We start from the raw sequence: 14,364 nt of genomic DNA on the forward strand, positions 1-14,364 counted from the left end.
AACAGTGGTCAAATGATTGGTTTTCAGCCCTTTTCCTAACAAACGTATCATTATAATTGTATCTGATTTCTGTTGTATGGAAAAACGGATGACTAGCCCAAGTATCTATTTTTATTTCTCTTCTCATCTCCCTTTCCTGACCCTTCCATCCCTTTTTCTGCTTTAAGCCAGACAATTTCCACAGAAATTTTCTTTAAACTTCATTTACGTACCGTTCCTTTAAATTCACTGCGCCACTGTCTATTCCTAAAACAGGCAGAGGTCAATGGGAAGGCAATTATAGCTACTAAGAGCACAGAGAACGCTCATATTTAACTTTTTGGTCTGAATTAAGTAATCTGCTGACAATCGTCTAATTATGTTTTCTTCTTTTTTTAGTGTGTGGCTTTTAAATAAAGAAGTCACAAGCAGGTTCTAAGTATTATTTGTAATTCTGTATTATTTGATAACGTTCAAACAGTACGATGTGTAATAACTTTGTTATTTTGTCTGACACAAAATTAACGCAGCTCCTGATGACTAAGTGATCCGCTCTCTTGGCGGTGGGTGTCACCCGAAAGGGAATGCAGAGTGTCGTCTAAAGCAAAGACGGGTGTAGAAAGTTTGCTCTGCTTGTTTGACATAGAAGCATCCAGTTGGAGGGCGTCACGTATCACAACTCAGAACATTGTTTACACTAAAAAGGTCGGATGGCGGGCTCGAGCTGGAGAAAGGCGGTTTCCGTTGCTTTCGACGTTAAAGTCCCTCCACCTTTGCGCGGGCACGATTCGCGTCAGTAGCTGACGTGAACGCTTTAAGTTGCTAGATCTTTATAACATAAAGAGAACATGTATGATTCAAAATGTCGGTGTCACAAAAACGCATTTTTGTTGAAGACTGCCATTTACTTGTGACAGAACTCAACACAAGCGTACTTTAACTTGTTATTTTTATTGGGCTAAACGGTGGCCCGTGTGAACGACGCGTGAATGGCCAATCACCTGTTTCAGACCGCAGCCAATCGCGTCCGTAATGCTGTTTGATTGGTCGAGATTTCATCTGCCACATACGAGTGCCTCCTCTGCCCCGCCCATTCACTCGCGTGTCTCCTTCCTCTCTGTCGAAGTGGTTCGGGCTTGTTTTTAAAGACTGTGCGGCCTTTTTTGTCGTCAGACTTGGCAACCTAGCGTGACGGTTAAGATGGCCGCGGTTGGCGGTGCGCTTCTGATTAGTGGAACAAGATGACGACCAGGAGCAGCATGACAGCCCGGTTTTTAAAATGTATAGCTGAGTATCCGCCAACCGAAGAGCTTCGCGGCCCATGAGTGCGAGCACAGGAGGGAGATATTCTTAGACACGGCAAACAGAAACGCAGGCGTCCAGGACTGGTCACCCAATGGAGGATATCAATTCCAACATTAACGCCGACTTAGAGGTGCGGAAACTACAGGATCTGGTGAAGAAATTGGAAAGGCAGAATAAACAGCTGCGCAGTAGATCCATTATTGTTGGCTCTTCCGGGGGCGCGGGAGTACGGACGACTGGCTCCTCAAATGAACCACCGGGGCTCTGTGCTGTGACTAGGGGCTTTGACACGTTAGAGACAGCTCCTCGTAGTCTGAGCCCGAGCACGTCCCCGACAGAGGACGAGGAGCCGGCCGGCGTGCTTGATGAGGTGGAGCCGCTAAACCTGGACATGGACGATCCGCTGCAGGAGGAGGACAGCTGGTGAGTTCACACCCTGGGCGTGGGGAGGTTACATCACTTGGTTGGCTCTCTGTCTCCATGTGTCTTGACTGGTTTGCTCATTGTCAAGTGAGGCATCGTTTGGTGTTAAATGAGTGAATATGTGAGCCGTGGCAAGCAGACGCCTGTAAAGCTAATTGGCGATGGTGACGGGCGATCACCTGAACATATTTTACTTTTGCCACCATGTACTTGCCGCCTTGCCTTTAGTTCCTCTTGTGCATCTCCGGTCGATTAGCCTTGTCTCACAATTCACAGATTCACTGACATGGAGGTAAGGTTCCAAGCAATTGTTCAATTCCCCTTTGTGTGCCCCTTTCTCAAAGCAAATGGTATTAATTAGTATTTGGTTCACACCTTAAAATTAAACTTATTCTTGTATATGTGAATTTTTGTTGGTGCTCTCATAGATGCATATATGGGCCTTTAATCTATCCCCACATATGTCTTATTGGATAAACAATTATATTTTAAATGTGTTTATCTTCTGCATGCTTGTCCAGCTATTAGAATGTGAAGACTGCCAAAAGTAGCACATTGTACAAATACATTTAACTCTGCATTATGCGTGAAGCACATGGAAGATTTGAGAATTGCACACTGAAATTCTGGTCACTGAGGTTCTTGGATTTATAACATCTTTCAGTGTAATTTAACTCTCAAAACTATTTTTCCATGTAGTCAGCTGTACTTCCTGCAATTTATTATATAGCACATGAAACATAAGAGACTATAGTAAAGTACATAAATATCTCCAAAACATTTTTTGTTGCAGTATTTGCGTTTTACAGAAGTATTGTCATGTTATTTGGCCCATGTTTGGTTCTTTCCTTATGCCCACTTGTGACACAGTGGGCTCTCTGGGATCCTGCAGTTGAATGCATGTTCAAAAAATTTGTTAATTGTAATTCCCCCAAAATGGGGATTGTTAATAAGTGAACAACCCTCAAGCAGGGATTGCACACATCTTTTGTTAGTTATCTTATAGATAAGTGGCAAATACAGTGTCAAGTTGTACATATATTTCTTTAGTGAGTGCTAACAGTCAACGAGGTGATTTATTGTACAATAACTGAGGTCTAAATAGCATGAATTTTTTGATAAGTGTATCTTTAGTGCAAGGTTCATTGAGTGAAAATGAAATAATATTCCATAGCATGAGTTGTGTAATTAAGTGGTAGACAAAGCAGGATGGAGTTTAGATTCATAAGATTCTTTAGATAGTTAGATACTTTATTAATCCCAAGGGGAAATTCACATCCTTGTAAATAAATTCATTTATCCTTGTAAATGAAGAAATTATGAAAGGGTTTTTTGTTGTTGTTGTTGCATTTTTTCAGTTTCTCAAAAAAAATGAGTATAGTTTTAGATTTTTAAGTTGTATTTTTGTGACTGATGTAAAAGTATGATCAGGGTTTTAGTGATAAATAAGATGAAGTTGATGAGTACTTTAAATGTTTATAAGTTATTATAGTTTTAAGATTGGACTGACCTTTAGCGGTGTTAGCTTGAAATAATAAAATTAGAAAATAGCATTGACATTTCAGGCCCAGGTTTTTGTCATATATGTTAATGTTATGCTTAAGTAGATACTGTAGAACATGCAGTGCAGGCAGTACTTGTTTTTATTTGGATCCATGGATATGTTACTACAGCATTCAGTTTCCAGACTTGCTTATTCAAATACAGGTTGTAATGAATTGATTACAGCTACCATTGATAGAATTGTATGCAAAGAAGGAATTAGCATGGGGCTGAACACTAATCTCTGGATATTTCCAGCAATATCCAAGGAAAAATTGTATACTTTGAAACTCCATTTTTTTATGCGCTTTTTATATCTTCAACCTATGATAGTTTGAAGCTGTGTCATTATAAATACAGTATATGTTAACATACTCTGTATTCATTTTTGTAGTAAGATATTCTGATACATTAATCCAAATTATGAGATCTTCAATGATGTACCGTGGGTTCATTGGGTGTTTCATATCTTTCAACATTGGACAACTGCACCCAGGTAACCCAGCCAGGGCTGATTAGCCCAGACCTTTATGATGGTTCTGATGGCTGTACTCTTTGCAACTCCAGTGATCCCAAGCAGTGTGTATACTTCGCAGATTGTGGATTGTAAGAATCATCAACTTTTAAACCACATCTCAATGACGCTCATAAGTGAGTTTGGTAAATAAATGATTGAATTGTTGGTGGGGGAAGCTATGACGGACATCAAAGGTGCCATCTAGAAGCATCACTCCAACATAGATTAATGTAGTAGAGTTATTGGGTAATTCATTCATTCACTGTCATCTTTCTAAAAGATATATTCTATCACCAGGCTGTCATGCTTCTCGTTCATTTATCTGTTACAATCTGACAGTGTTTGTGTACATTTCTATGAAGACTTTCTTTGTGTGGTATGCAAGACTGAGCACAATGTAGAAAGGAGCATTTCTTCATTATCATTCAGTTGTAGGAAGCAGTGGGATTTACTAAAGAGCTACACAAGACAATATGTAACATACAGCATACATGAGTACATCCATACTGAAATAAGAATATGTTCCTTTGTCCAAATTATGGCTGTTACAATTCACAGATAGCAACATTTACATTTTTTTAAACACATGCTTAATAACAACATATAAGAATGTTCTCATTTTAGATGGATTGATAACATATTAGGCAAATTTAAGTCGAGGATGGCAAAAAGTAGTATATATAACCTTGGTTAAATTCTAAAAGCATGTAGTTTTCTAGTAGTAGTAGTCTAGTAGTCTTTATTTGTCCCCAGGGGGAAATTAGAACATTAGAACACTCTAGACGAGAACAGGCCATTCAGCCCAACAAAGCTCGCCAGTACTATCCACTTATTTCTTCCAAGAAAACATCAAGTCGAGTTTTGAAAGACCCTAACGTCTTATTGTCTACCACACTACTTGGTAGCTTATTCCAAGTTTCTATCGTTCTTTGTGTAAAGAAAAACTTCCTAATGTTTGTGCGAAATTTACCCTTAACAAGTTTCCAACTGTGTCCCCGTGTTCTTGATGAAGTCATTTTAAAATAACAGTCTCGATCCAGTGCACTAATTCCCTTCATAATTTTAAACACTTCAATCATGTCACCTCTTAATCTTCTTTTGCTTAAACTGTAAAGACTCAGCTCTTTTAATCTTTCCTCATAATTCAACCCCTGTATCCCTGGAATCAGCCTAGTCGCTCTTCTCTGGACCTTTTCTAGTGCTGCTATGTCCTTTTTGTAGCCTGGAGACCAAAACTGCACACAGTACTCAAGATGAGGCCTCACCAGTGCATTATAAAGGTTGAGCATAACCTCCTTGGACTTGTACTCCACACATCGTGCTATATATCCTAACATTCTGTTAGCCTTCTTAATGGCTTCTGAACACTATTGGGAAGTCGATAGCTTAGAGTCCACTATGACTCCTAAATCCTTCTCATAAGGTGTACTCTCGATTTTCCGACCGCCCATTGTGTATTCAAACCTAACATTTTTACTTCCAATGTGCAATACTTTACATTTACTGACATTAAATTTCATCTGCCACAAATCTGCCCAAGCCTGTATGCTATCCAGGTCCTTCTGTAATGATATAACGGATTCCAAATTATCTGCTAATCCACCTATCTTGGTATCATCTGCAAACTTAACCAGCTTGTTACTTATATTACTATCTAAATCATTTATATATATATTAAAAATAGCAGCGGCCCTAGAACTTACCCCTGTGGAACACCACTCTTAACATCAGCCAGTTCTGATGAGGTTCCTCGCACCATCACCCTCTGCTTCCTGTGTCTGAGCCAATTCTGCACCCATCTACAAACATCACCCTGAACTCCCACCTCTTTTAATTTGATGCCCAACCTCTCATGTGGCACCTTATCAAATGCTTTCTGAAAGTCCAGATAAATAATATCATAAGCTCCACTTTGATCGTATCCTTTTGTTGGCTCCTCATAGAATTCCAGCATGTTAGTAAAACATGACCTCCCTTTTCTGAACCCATGCTGACTGCTTAGAATAACTCCTGTCCTTGCCAGGTGTTGCTCGATCTTATCCTTAATAATTCCGTCCATTAATTTTCCTGTGATGCATGTTAAACTTACTGGCCTATAGTTGCTTGGATCTGCCCTGTCACCCTTTTTATATAATGGGATGATATTTGCCATTTTCCAGTCCTTCAGAATCTCTCCAGTGCGCAGTGACTTCCTAAAAATATGCGTCGAGGGTTTATATATGTACTCACTAGCCTCCTTAAGAACATGAGGATAAATATTATCTGGTCCTGGTGATTTGTTCGATTTCAGCTTATTTAATCTGAGCAGTACTTCTCCCTCTACAATTTCCAAATCCCTCAGTACCTCCTTAGTAGTCCCTGTTACCTCTGGGAGGTTATCCACTTGCTCACTTGTAAACACCTCAGAAAAATGCAAGTTTAATGCATCCGCTATTTCACTGTCTGTATCTTTTTAATTCCCCTTTACTATTCCTGATGCACTTGACCTCCTCCTTGACTGTTCTTTTACTACTAAAATACTGAAAGAATCTCTTAGGGTCTTCTTTCACCTTATCTTCTATATTCCTCTCCAACTGTCTTTTAGCCTTCCTGATATCCTTCTTAATGGTTGCCCTCATGTTCTCAGACGCTCTACAATTCACTTTGCAGTCATTAGTCTTATATGCCTTATAAAGCAGTTTTTTCCTTTGCAACTTCTTTTTTAAATCTTTATTAATCCACCGTGGAGTTTTTTTTCGTTTCCTATTAATTCCAAATTTAGGGATGTATCTGTCCTGCATTACATGTAAAACATTTTTAAATCTGTTCCACTGCTCCTCAACTGTCTCCACACTTAAAAGCTTATCCCAGTGTATCCTACTTAGACTTTGCCGCATCTGCTCAAAATTAGCCCTACCAAAGTTCAACTTAACAATTTTAGTCTTTGCATCGGCACTCTTACAAAATACTGAGAATTGTATTACATTATGGTCACTTGACCCTAGTGGTTCAATCACCTCTACACCCTCAATTCTATCCTGATTATTACAAAATGCTATATCCAGACAGGCTTCACCCCGTGTTGGTGCTTTAACATGCTGTGTTAAAAAACAGTCATTGATTACTTCTAAAAACTCCTGCTCTTGTACTCCACCATCTGTAAGGTTATCCCAGTTAATATTTGGATAATTAAAGTCCCCCATGACTATAATATCTCCCTGTAAACTTTCCTTATTGATATTACTAAAAAGATGTGTGTTGAAATTACTGTTTGAATTGGGTGCTTGGTATGTTTACTACTGCAGTGATTCTTCTTGGAATTGTGTGTACAAGTTCACACCATATTATCACGCCTATCCTGTTCCACTCCCAGAAGATGACCTCCTTCAGTGCCTTGTTGCTTGATGGAGAGTGCTGCTCAACTTGTGTCTTCTAAAGTTACCACAGGTGCTCGTTGGGGTCAGGGTTGTGGGTATACCTGGCCACTCCTGCGCTTTCATGTTTTTCTTCCTTAGGAATTCAACAGTAGCCCTTGAATAATTTTTGAGGTCATTAAATGAGTTGCATTCCACTCTTAATTGAAGGTGTTCTCATTACATTGACTTACCTGCACATAAATTACTCTTAACTTGGCCTCCTCCAACATATTTTAGAGTTGTATTATGCAGTTTGTATGAGGGTGTACTCAATTTTGCAAAATGTCCTTTTTTAATATTGTATTAAAAAAGTATGCTTTCTTGCTCGGTATTCACGTGTTACTCTTAAGTAATAAACCAGTGTTGCAGACGGAGTAATGTAATTAAAAGATTGTCAGATGTTTCTTATTTGTAAAGAGAGAGATCTGAGTTTTAGCTTTCAGAAGGGTGTGTACTCATTTATGCTGTATATTAGAGTTGGGTTATATGGCCTATAAATAATTTTGTGATATTTTTAGGCTATTTCACGATACACAAAAAATATTTCACTACAGTATTTTGAAATCTCCTCTAAAGAACTTTATAAATTCTTGGTTTGACCCTTTGATTCAAAAAATCACACCAATATGATGATTCTAGTAGTCCCTGCATGCAGCAATGTATGTCTGCATTAATTCGTTCTTGTTAGTAATTATTAGAGGTTTCAATTAGAGCAATTTTAAATAACAATAACAGTCATATCACACTACATTTAATGGTAATATGATGAAAAGCCAAAATATAACAGATTGATACTGTAGGATACTGTGTCCCATTTTAGTCTTGCGGTTTCCATTATTTTCCCCCATCCATTATAAGGACCTAATGCTAAAACTGGACCTTTGAGCTTCAAAACGGTTTTTAGTGCCAGAAGCAATGCACAAAGACAATTCACATTATTTTTATTGCCTTCCGATCAATCAACGTGCATCTTTCCTTTCTCAACCACCTGAACTGCCTTGGGCACGGTGCAGCTCGCACCAAGGGTAGTGACAGGTGGGGAGTTTGACTGGAGTGGTACACCTGTTACATCTTAACGCTGATGTCCTAAGGTGAGCTCAAGGGCAGAGAAACCTCCCATGGAGCAGAAGGGCAAAAGCTTTCTCTCCTTGCTTGTACTTCTCTATGCACACTAGCATGAGATCAACTCAAACAATAGATGCGTAAAGTACAACTGAAATCCTTTCTGTTTTCTTCTTGAAGCCTATGAGAAAAAACAAATCTGACCTGCAGCTGCCAAAAAAAAAGAAATAGCACAATTAGACAGTGGTGTATTATGTACATAGTCTAATATAGCTAAAGCCAGTATTGCGGGTTATGACAGCAAAGAGGTATAATGGACTTTCGAGAAAATACCTCTACGGCAGCGGACTGCAAGATTTAGAGAATAAAGTAGCGTAACAGTTATATAGCATATACAGAATTGTGAATTTCCCATTGGGATTAATAAAGTATCTATCTATCTATCTATCTATCTATCTATCTATCTATCTATCTATCTATCTATCTATCTATCTATCTATCTATCTATCTATCTATCTATCTATCTATCTATCTATCTATCTATCTATCTATCTATCTATCTATCTATCTATCTATCTATCTATCTATCTATCTATCTATCTATCTATCTATCTATCTATCTATCTATCTATCTATCTATCTATCTATCTATCTATCTATCTATCTATCTATCTATCTATCTATCTATCTATCTATCTATCTATCTATCTATCTATCTATCTATCTATCTATCTATCTATCTATCTATCTATCTATCTATCTATCTATCTATCTATCTATCTATCTATCTATCTATCTATCTATCTATCTATCTATCTATCTATCTATCTATCTATCTATCTATCTATCTATCTATCTATCTATCTATCAGATATGTGTAGGTTGTTATTCAGGCCAGAATGGTTATGACAATAGATAGATGGGCCATTATACTGACCTTTCGGGTATACACCACTATGTGGGTGGACCAAAAACAGGCTGCTGGATTCAAAGAATTTAAAAACAACAAAAAATAAGTTGTGCAACAATTTGTACTTGATTTGTGCAGTATAGTCATTTACTAAATCCAATGAAGAATAAGCCATGATGCATTGAGTATATTAGATATATCCCCCTGCCCTACTGTATAGTATAGTTTACTTAAGGCTGAATAATGTTTAGAAAAAATATGGCATGTTGGGTGGCGAGAATCCTTTTTAAAAAAAAAATGCTTAGGGAGCAAAAAAATGTTAATTACGTTCACTTAACAATGTGATTTAGAATACTCGGGCATAAAGTTGATTATTTTTTATTTTCAGTTCATTCTACAATATCTAATGGACTGTACACTGGAATATTTTTATTTCAAATTCAGATTAAGAAATGGCATGAAACAAAAAAGGAATCCAAGCTGTTTAAAGACACAGTTCAGTTTCCTGTTCCCACATACTGTACATTATGGATGAAGAAAACAACCAACACTGTATAACTAGAAAATTTCAAGTAACTTTAATCAAGAAACATGTAGCTTGGTGAAATCCTATTTTTTTTTTTGTCCTGTACAAAATAAATGATCGGTTTGGTCACAGTCTCATAGAGCTGTAAGGTTGCAGCACTAAGCAGTATACCACCCACAAATAATGCATTTTGTCATTATTGTAGCCATAGGAAATTTTGTTCTGGAACTGTTCTAGGGTATTGAGAACATCCAGTGTGATGTCAAACAAACATATAAGAAAATAACAAATACGCTTATTTTGGGACTTTTCACCTGTGAAGAAACATGGAACACACTGGAAGCTATTGTGGAAAAGAGGATGATGGCAAAATTGGATGCCGTCATGAAAAGACCCCTCTATGGTGTGCAAATAGAAGTGCCTGTGGGGGGTCTTTTTTCCCCACTGTCATCAGGCAATTCAATGCTTCCACCTAATATACTTGTTATGTTTATTTTCTATTTATTTATTTACTTATTGATTGGCTGTATTTTATATCCTTGGGGTCTGTATCCTTGTTTTCTATTTTTCTGCTGCTTCATGCATCTGAATTTCCCCATGGGATTAATAAAGTTTATCCAATCTAATCTAAATTATATGCCATTTGCTGAAGGGAATAGTCAAGTCGTATAAGGTAGAGATGGAGATTATGGGATGAAGCAGTAAGGTAGAAAGAAAAAACACAAAGAACAAAGTGCCAGGACTTAACAACATTTTACCACTTTTGTTCGGCATTCACTGCAAATTGGGGAAATAAATGGAAGCTGGCAAGCATTATGCTATTACCGTATGTTGAAAAGTTATCAAACAGACTGATGATGGTTAGTTGTATGCAGTAATAAATGTAACACAAGTAAGTTAATGTGCTGTTAAAAGTTTTGGTCTCCATATTACAAGAACAGCAGGAATATAATGAAATAGATTAATCTTTTTTCCCTTTAAGGAAGCAAGACATGAGAGGAAATGTGATGGAAACAGTAACATTTTATACAGTGAGAAAGTAACATCAAGAAAATTGTTTTTTTTTTTTATCTAAATAAGTTATTTAAGGATTTTACTTGGTTTTAGCTGAAATATCACTTTGAATTATCATTAAATTGATTTTTTTACTTATGGTATCCACTTTAAGTTGAAATTGCAATGCCATGAACAAAGCTATAAAAAACGGAGGAAAAAAATAACATTTATTGTGCTTTAGTGTTTATAAACTTCTGCCTCAGTGATCCAGCATGCTGGGATTGAATCCACAACTAGGGTCTGGTCCCTTGTGACCTCGGCTAGAGTAAGCAGGTTTGAGAATTTTATGGCTTTTGTCAACTAATGTTCAGTTTATCAATGTACTGTATCTTCTGTGGCTAGTGTTATCATATTGATTTCCAAATACTGTTGTTTTATTCATCTCTTGTATTCACTTGTTTTCGATTTAGTTCTTAGTTTTTGTTTTTACTCGAACTAAAACAGAGTTACAGTGTCAGCAGTTTGAAATACACCTGGCATGGAAAGATATTTATGGAAACTTGCATTTGGAAGAGATTCATAATAGCCATCGTCATAGGATAAATCCTGCAGGTGACAGGAGCCAACTAATAAACAAAATTATTAACAGTGTAATTTGTTGTCTAACAGAAGAATTTTTTTTACTTTGTCTTTTTAAATCTTCACAGTTTTCATTTTATTATGTCAACAATCCAGTTTGATTGTTTAAACTTCATTATTGCTTATCACAAAAGCTTCTCTTCTGTATATGGACATATTCTTCCTTATTTATACATAAATAAATTTGTCATTGCATTATAATATTTCTCAGCAGGTGATTGACAAGTAAATTGATTCTGCTTGAGTGAGAATACGGAGGCAGTTCCTGTCATATGTATACAGTGATCCCTCGCTATATCGCGCTTCGCCTTTCGCGGCTTCACTCCATCGCGGATTTTATATGTAAGCATATTTAAATATATATCGCGGATTTTTCGCTGCTTCGCGGGTTTCTGCGGACAATGGGTTTTTTAATTTCTGGTACATGCTTCCTCAGTTGGTTTGCCCAGTTGATTTCATACAAGGGACGCTATTGACAGATGGCTGAGAAGCTACCCAGCTTACTTTCTCTCTCTCTCTCTCTCTCTCTCATGCGCTGACGTAGGAGGGTGTGAGCAGGGGGGCTGTGTGCAGCTGCTTCCTGAAGGACATGCTGCACAGAGCTTCGCATACTTAAAAGCTCAAAGTGCACGTATTGATTTTTTATCTCTCTCTCTATCTCTTTCTCTCTCTGCTCCTGACAGAGGGGGTGTGAGCTGCCGCCTTCAACAGCTTTGTACCGGCGGTGCTTTGCATACTTAAAAGCCAAAAAGCCCTATTGATTTTTTTTTTGACTGCTTGCTTTGCACTCCTTTGAAAAGGAAGATATGTTTGCATTCTTTTAATTGTGAGACAGAACTGTCATCTCTGTCTTGTCATGGAGCACAGTTTAAACTTTTGAAAAAGAGACAAATGTTTGTTTGCAGTGTTTGAATAACGTTCCTGTCTCTCTACAACCTCCTGTGTTTCTGCGCAAATCTGTGACCCAAGCATGACATTCTAAAAATAACCAGATAAACATATGGTTTCTACTTCGCGGATTTTCCTATTTCGCGGGTGGCTCTGGAACGCAACCCCCGCGATGGAGGAGGGATTACTGTATCTATAATAATAAAAGGCAAAGCCCTCACTGACTGACTGACTGACTGACTGACTCACTCATCACTAATTGTCCAACTTCCCATGTAGGTGGAAGGCTGAAATTTGGCAGGCTCATTCCTTACAGCTTACTTACAAAAGTTAGGCAGGTTTCATTTCAAAATTATACGCGTAATGGTCATAACTGGAACCTCTTTTTTGTCCATATACTGTAATGGAAGGCAGCAAGATGGCCGTAGGAGACTGAGTTGCGTGTCGCGTCATCACGCCTCCCACGTAATCACGTGAACTGACTGTGAACTCAGTACGTAGAAAAGAAGGAGGAGCCCCAAAGAGCGCTGAAGAAAACACTCATTACACAATTGACAAGGCAGCGAAACAATAAGAAGCGAGTGAGTGACGCATACAAGCATCTTCATAAGACACGAGGTATAAAAAAGCACGGTGTAAACCGTAAGTCTAAATTTACTTTATAGAAACGCTCCCGCTGCCGTTTGCAATACCATATTCGCGAGATACAAGTTTAATGAGAAGACACGAGGTATAAAAAAGCACGGTATAAACCTAACCTTAAATTAACTTTATAGAAACGCTCCCGCTGCCGTTTGCAATGCCATATTCGCGAGATACAACTTTAATGAGAAGACACGAGGTATAAACGAGAGTTTGCATCACTTTGTAACAGAGTTAAAATTGCTGTAGCGAGAAACTTTTAACTGCCGGGACTTAGCTAACATTAAATAAACCCGTGGACATCGCAACATCACACAAGAGAGCGGCTCACGTGAAGTGACTGAACGCAGCAGGAGTGATCACTTCCATGAATCAAACCTGTTCAAAAAACACATTACACAATTGATAAAGTAGGAAAAGAATATGAAACAAAGCACGGTATAAACCGTAACTTCAAATTAAGTTTATAGAAACGCTGCCGTTTGCAATACCATATTCGCCCCTGCGAAGCGCGGTGATTTTGCTATATATATTAAACTATTTCAACCATTGTATGATCTGCTTCTCGCAACTGAAAGAGGGCACCGTGGCAGAAGTTAGCCGACTTGCTCACCAACCACAAGCGTTACCTGGTAGGTAACCACCCATACAATCAGATTGTGAATCAGACTACGAATGCCTGCAATGTAATTACCCCGATCTACATGCTGTCAAATGAACGAACCACACGCCGTAGCACAACGTTAGGGGCTTCGCCTCTACGTCCGAGGATCGATTCCAGTAAGGGAGTGCAGTGACTGTGTACTCCTAATGAGCCCACAATTACGGCGAAACACGTGTCGCATACTATGCATCTTCAAAGCACGGTGTAAACAGTAAGTTTAAATTGAGTTTATAGAAACGCTCCTGCTGCCGTTTGCAATACCATATTAGATGACTTTGTAACAGAGTTAAAATTGCTGGAGCGATAAATTTTTAACTGCCGGGTCATGTCGCGTGTTCTTGGGTAGGTACACCAAAAAATGTATACATTTATGCATGTAATGGGCAAACAAAAAATGTACTATACCCGAAAGCACTACAGTAGTACTCAATGTATCTTTACTTCTTAAATGTTAATGTTTTACTGTTTAATAATTTATACGCTTCTTATATGTTATTCAGATTCTTTTATCAAAATACCAGTAACAGTGCACTGCACGATAACGTGGAGTGAATATACTTGACATGACCATTCATAGTATTTATCCTCTTTCTCTGTACGTTTACCATTCGTTTGCTCAGAGGTTGATGAGCTTGCTGCTTAATGAGCAGCTCTTCACCCTAGCGTCCCGCTGCTTCTCTTCTTTCGTCGGCATCTTTTCCCGTTAAAACTGATTTGTTTTAAAACTTAGTATATTTTCTTTAATTTTTCAGTTAAGCTGGCACTTAAGTCTTCAATCTGCCTCAAGAATGATTAGCGGAGGTGGTAGACAATGAAAACGTCAGCCGTACGCATCCGCCACGCACGCACTGGTGCGCGCAGCTGTGAGTTGACTCT

At 38.2% G+C, this 14,364-nt stretch overlaps 1 protein-coding gene across 4 annotated transcripts in view; it reads left to right on the forward strand.

The window, feature by feature from the left end:
• The first annotated feature begins 1,072 nt into the window (after nt 1–1,072).
• slain2 (SLAIN motif family, member 2) overlaps nt 1,073–14,364 on the forward strand; it is a 141,091-nt gene continuing 127,799 nt past the window's right edge. For 2 of the 4 annotated variants that reach the window (XM_051927651.1, XM_051927654.1), the window contains exon 1: nt 1,075–1,707. In XM_051927651.1, the coding sequence (XP_051783611.1) occupies nt 1,376–1,707 (332 nt within the window). In that variant the 5' untranslated portion in view covers nt 1,075–1,375. Of the gene's footprint in view, nt 1,708–14,364 lie in introns of all 4 variants that reach the window. The other 2 variants (XM_051927653.1, XM_051927652.1) reach the window with 2 other exon arrangements.

The sequence above is a fragment of the Erpetoichthys calabaricus genome, chromosome 5 (genome assembly GCF_900747795.2).
Source record: "Erpetoichthys calabaricus chromosome 5, fErpCal1.3, whole genome shotgun sequence".
Classification (NCBI taxonomy): domain Eukaryota; kingdom Metazoa; phylum Chordata; class Cladistia; order Polypteriformes; family Polypteridae; genus Erpetoichthys; species Erpetoichthys calabaricus.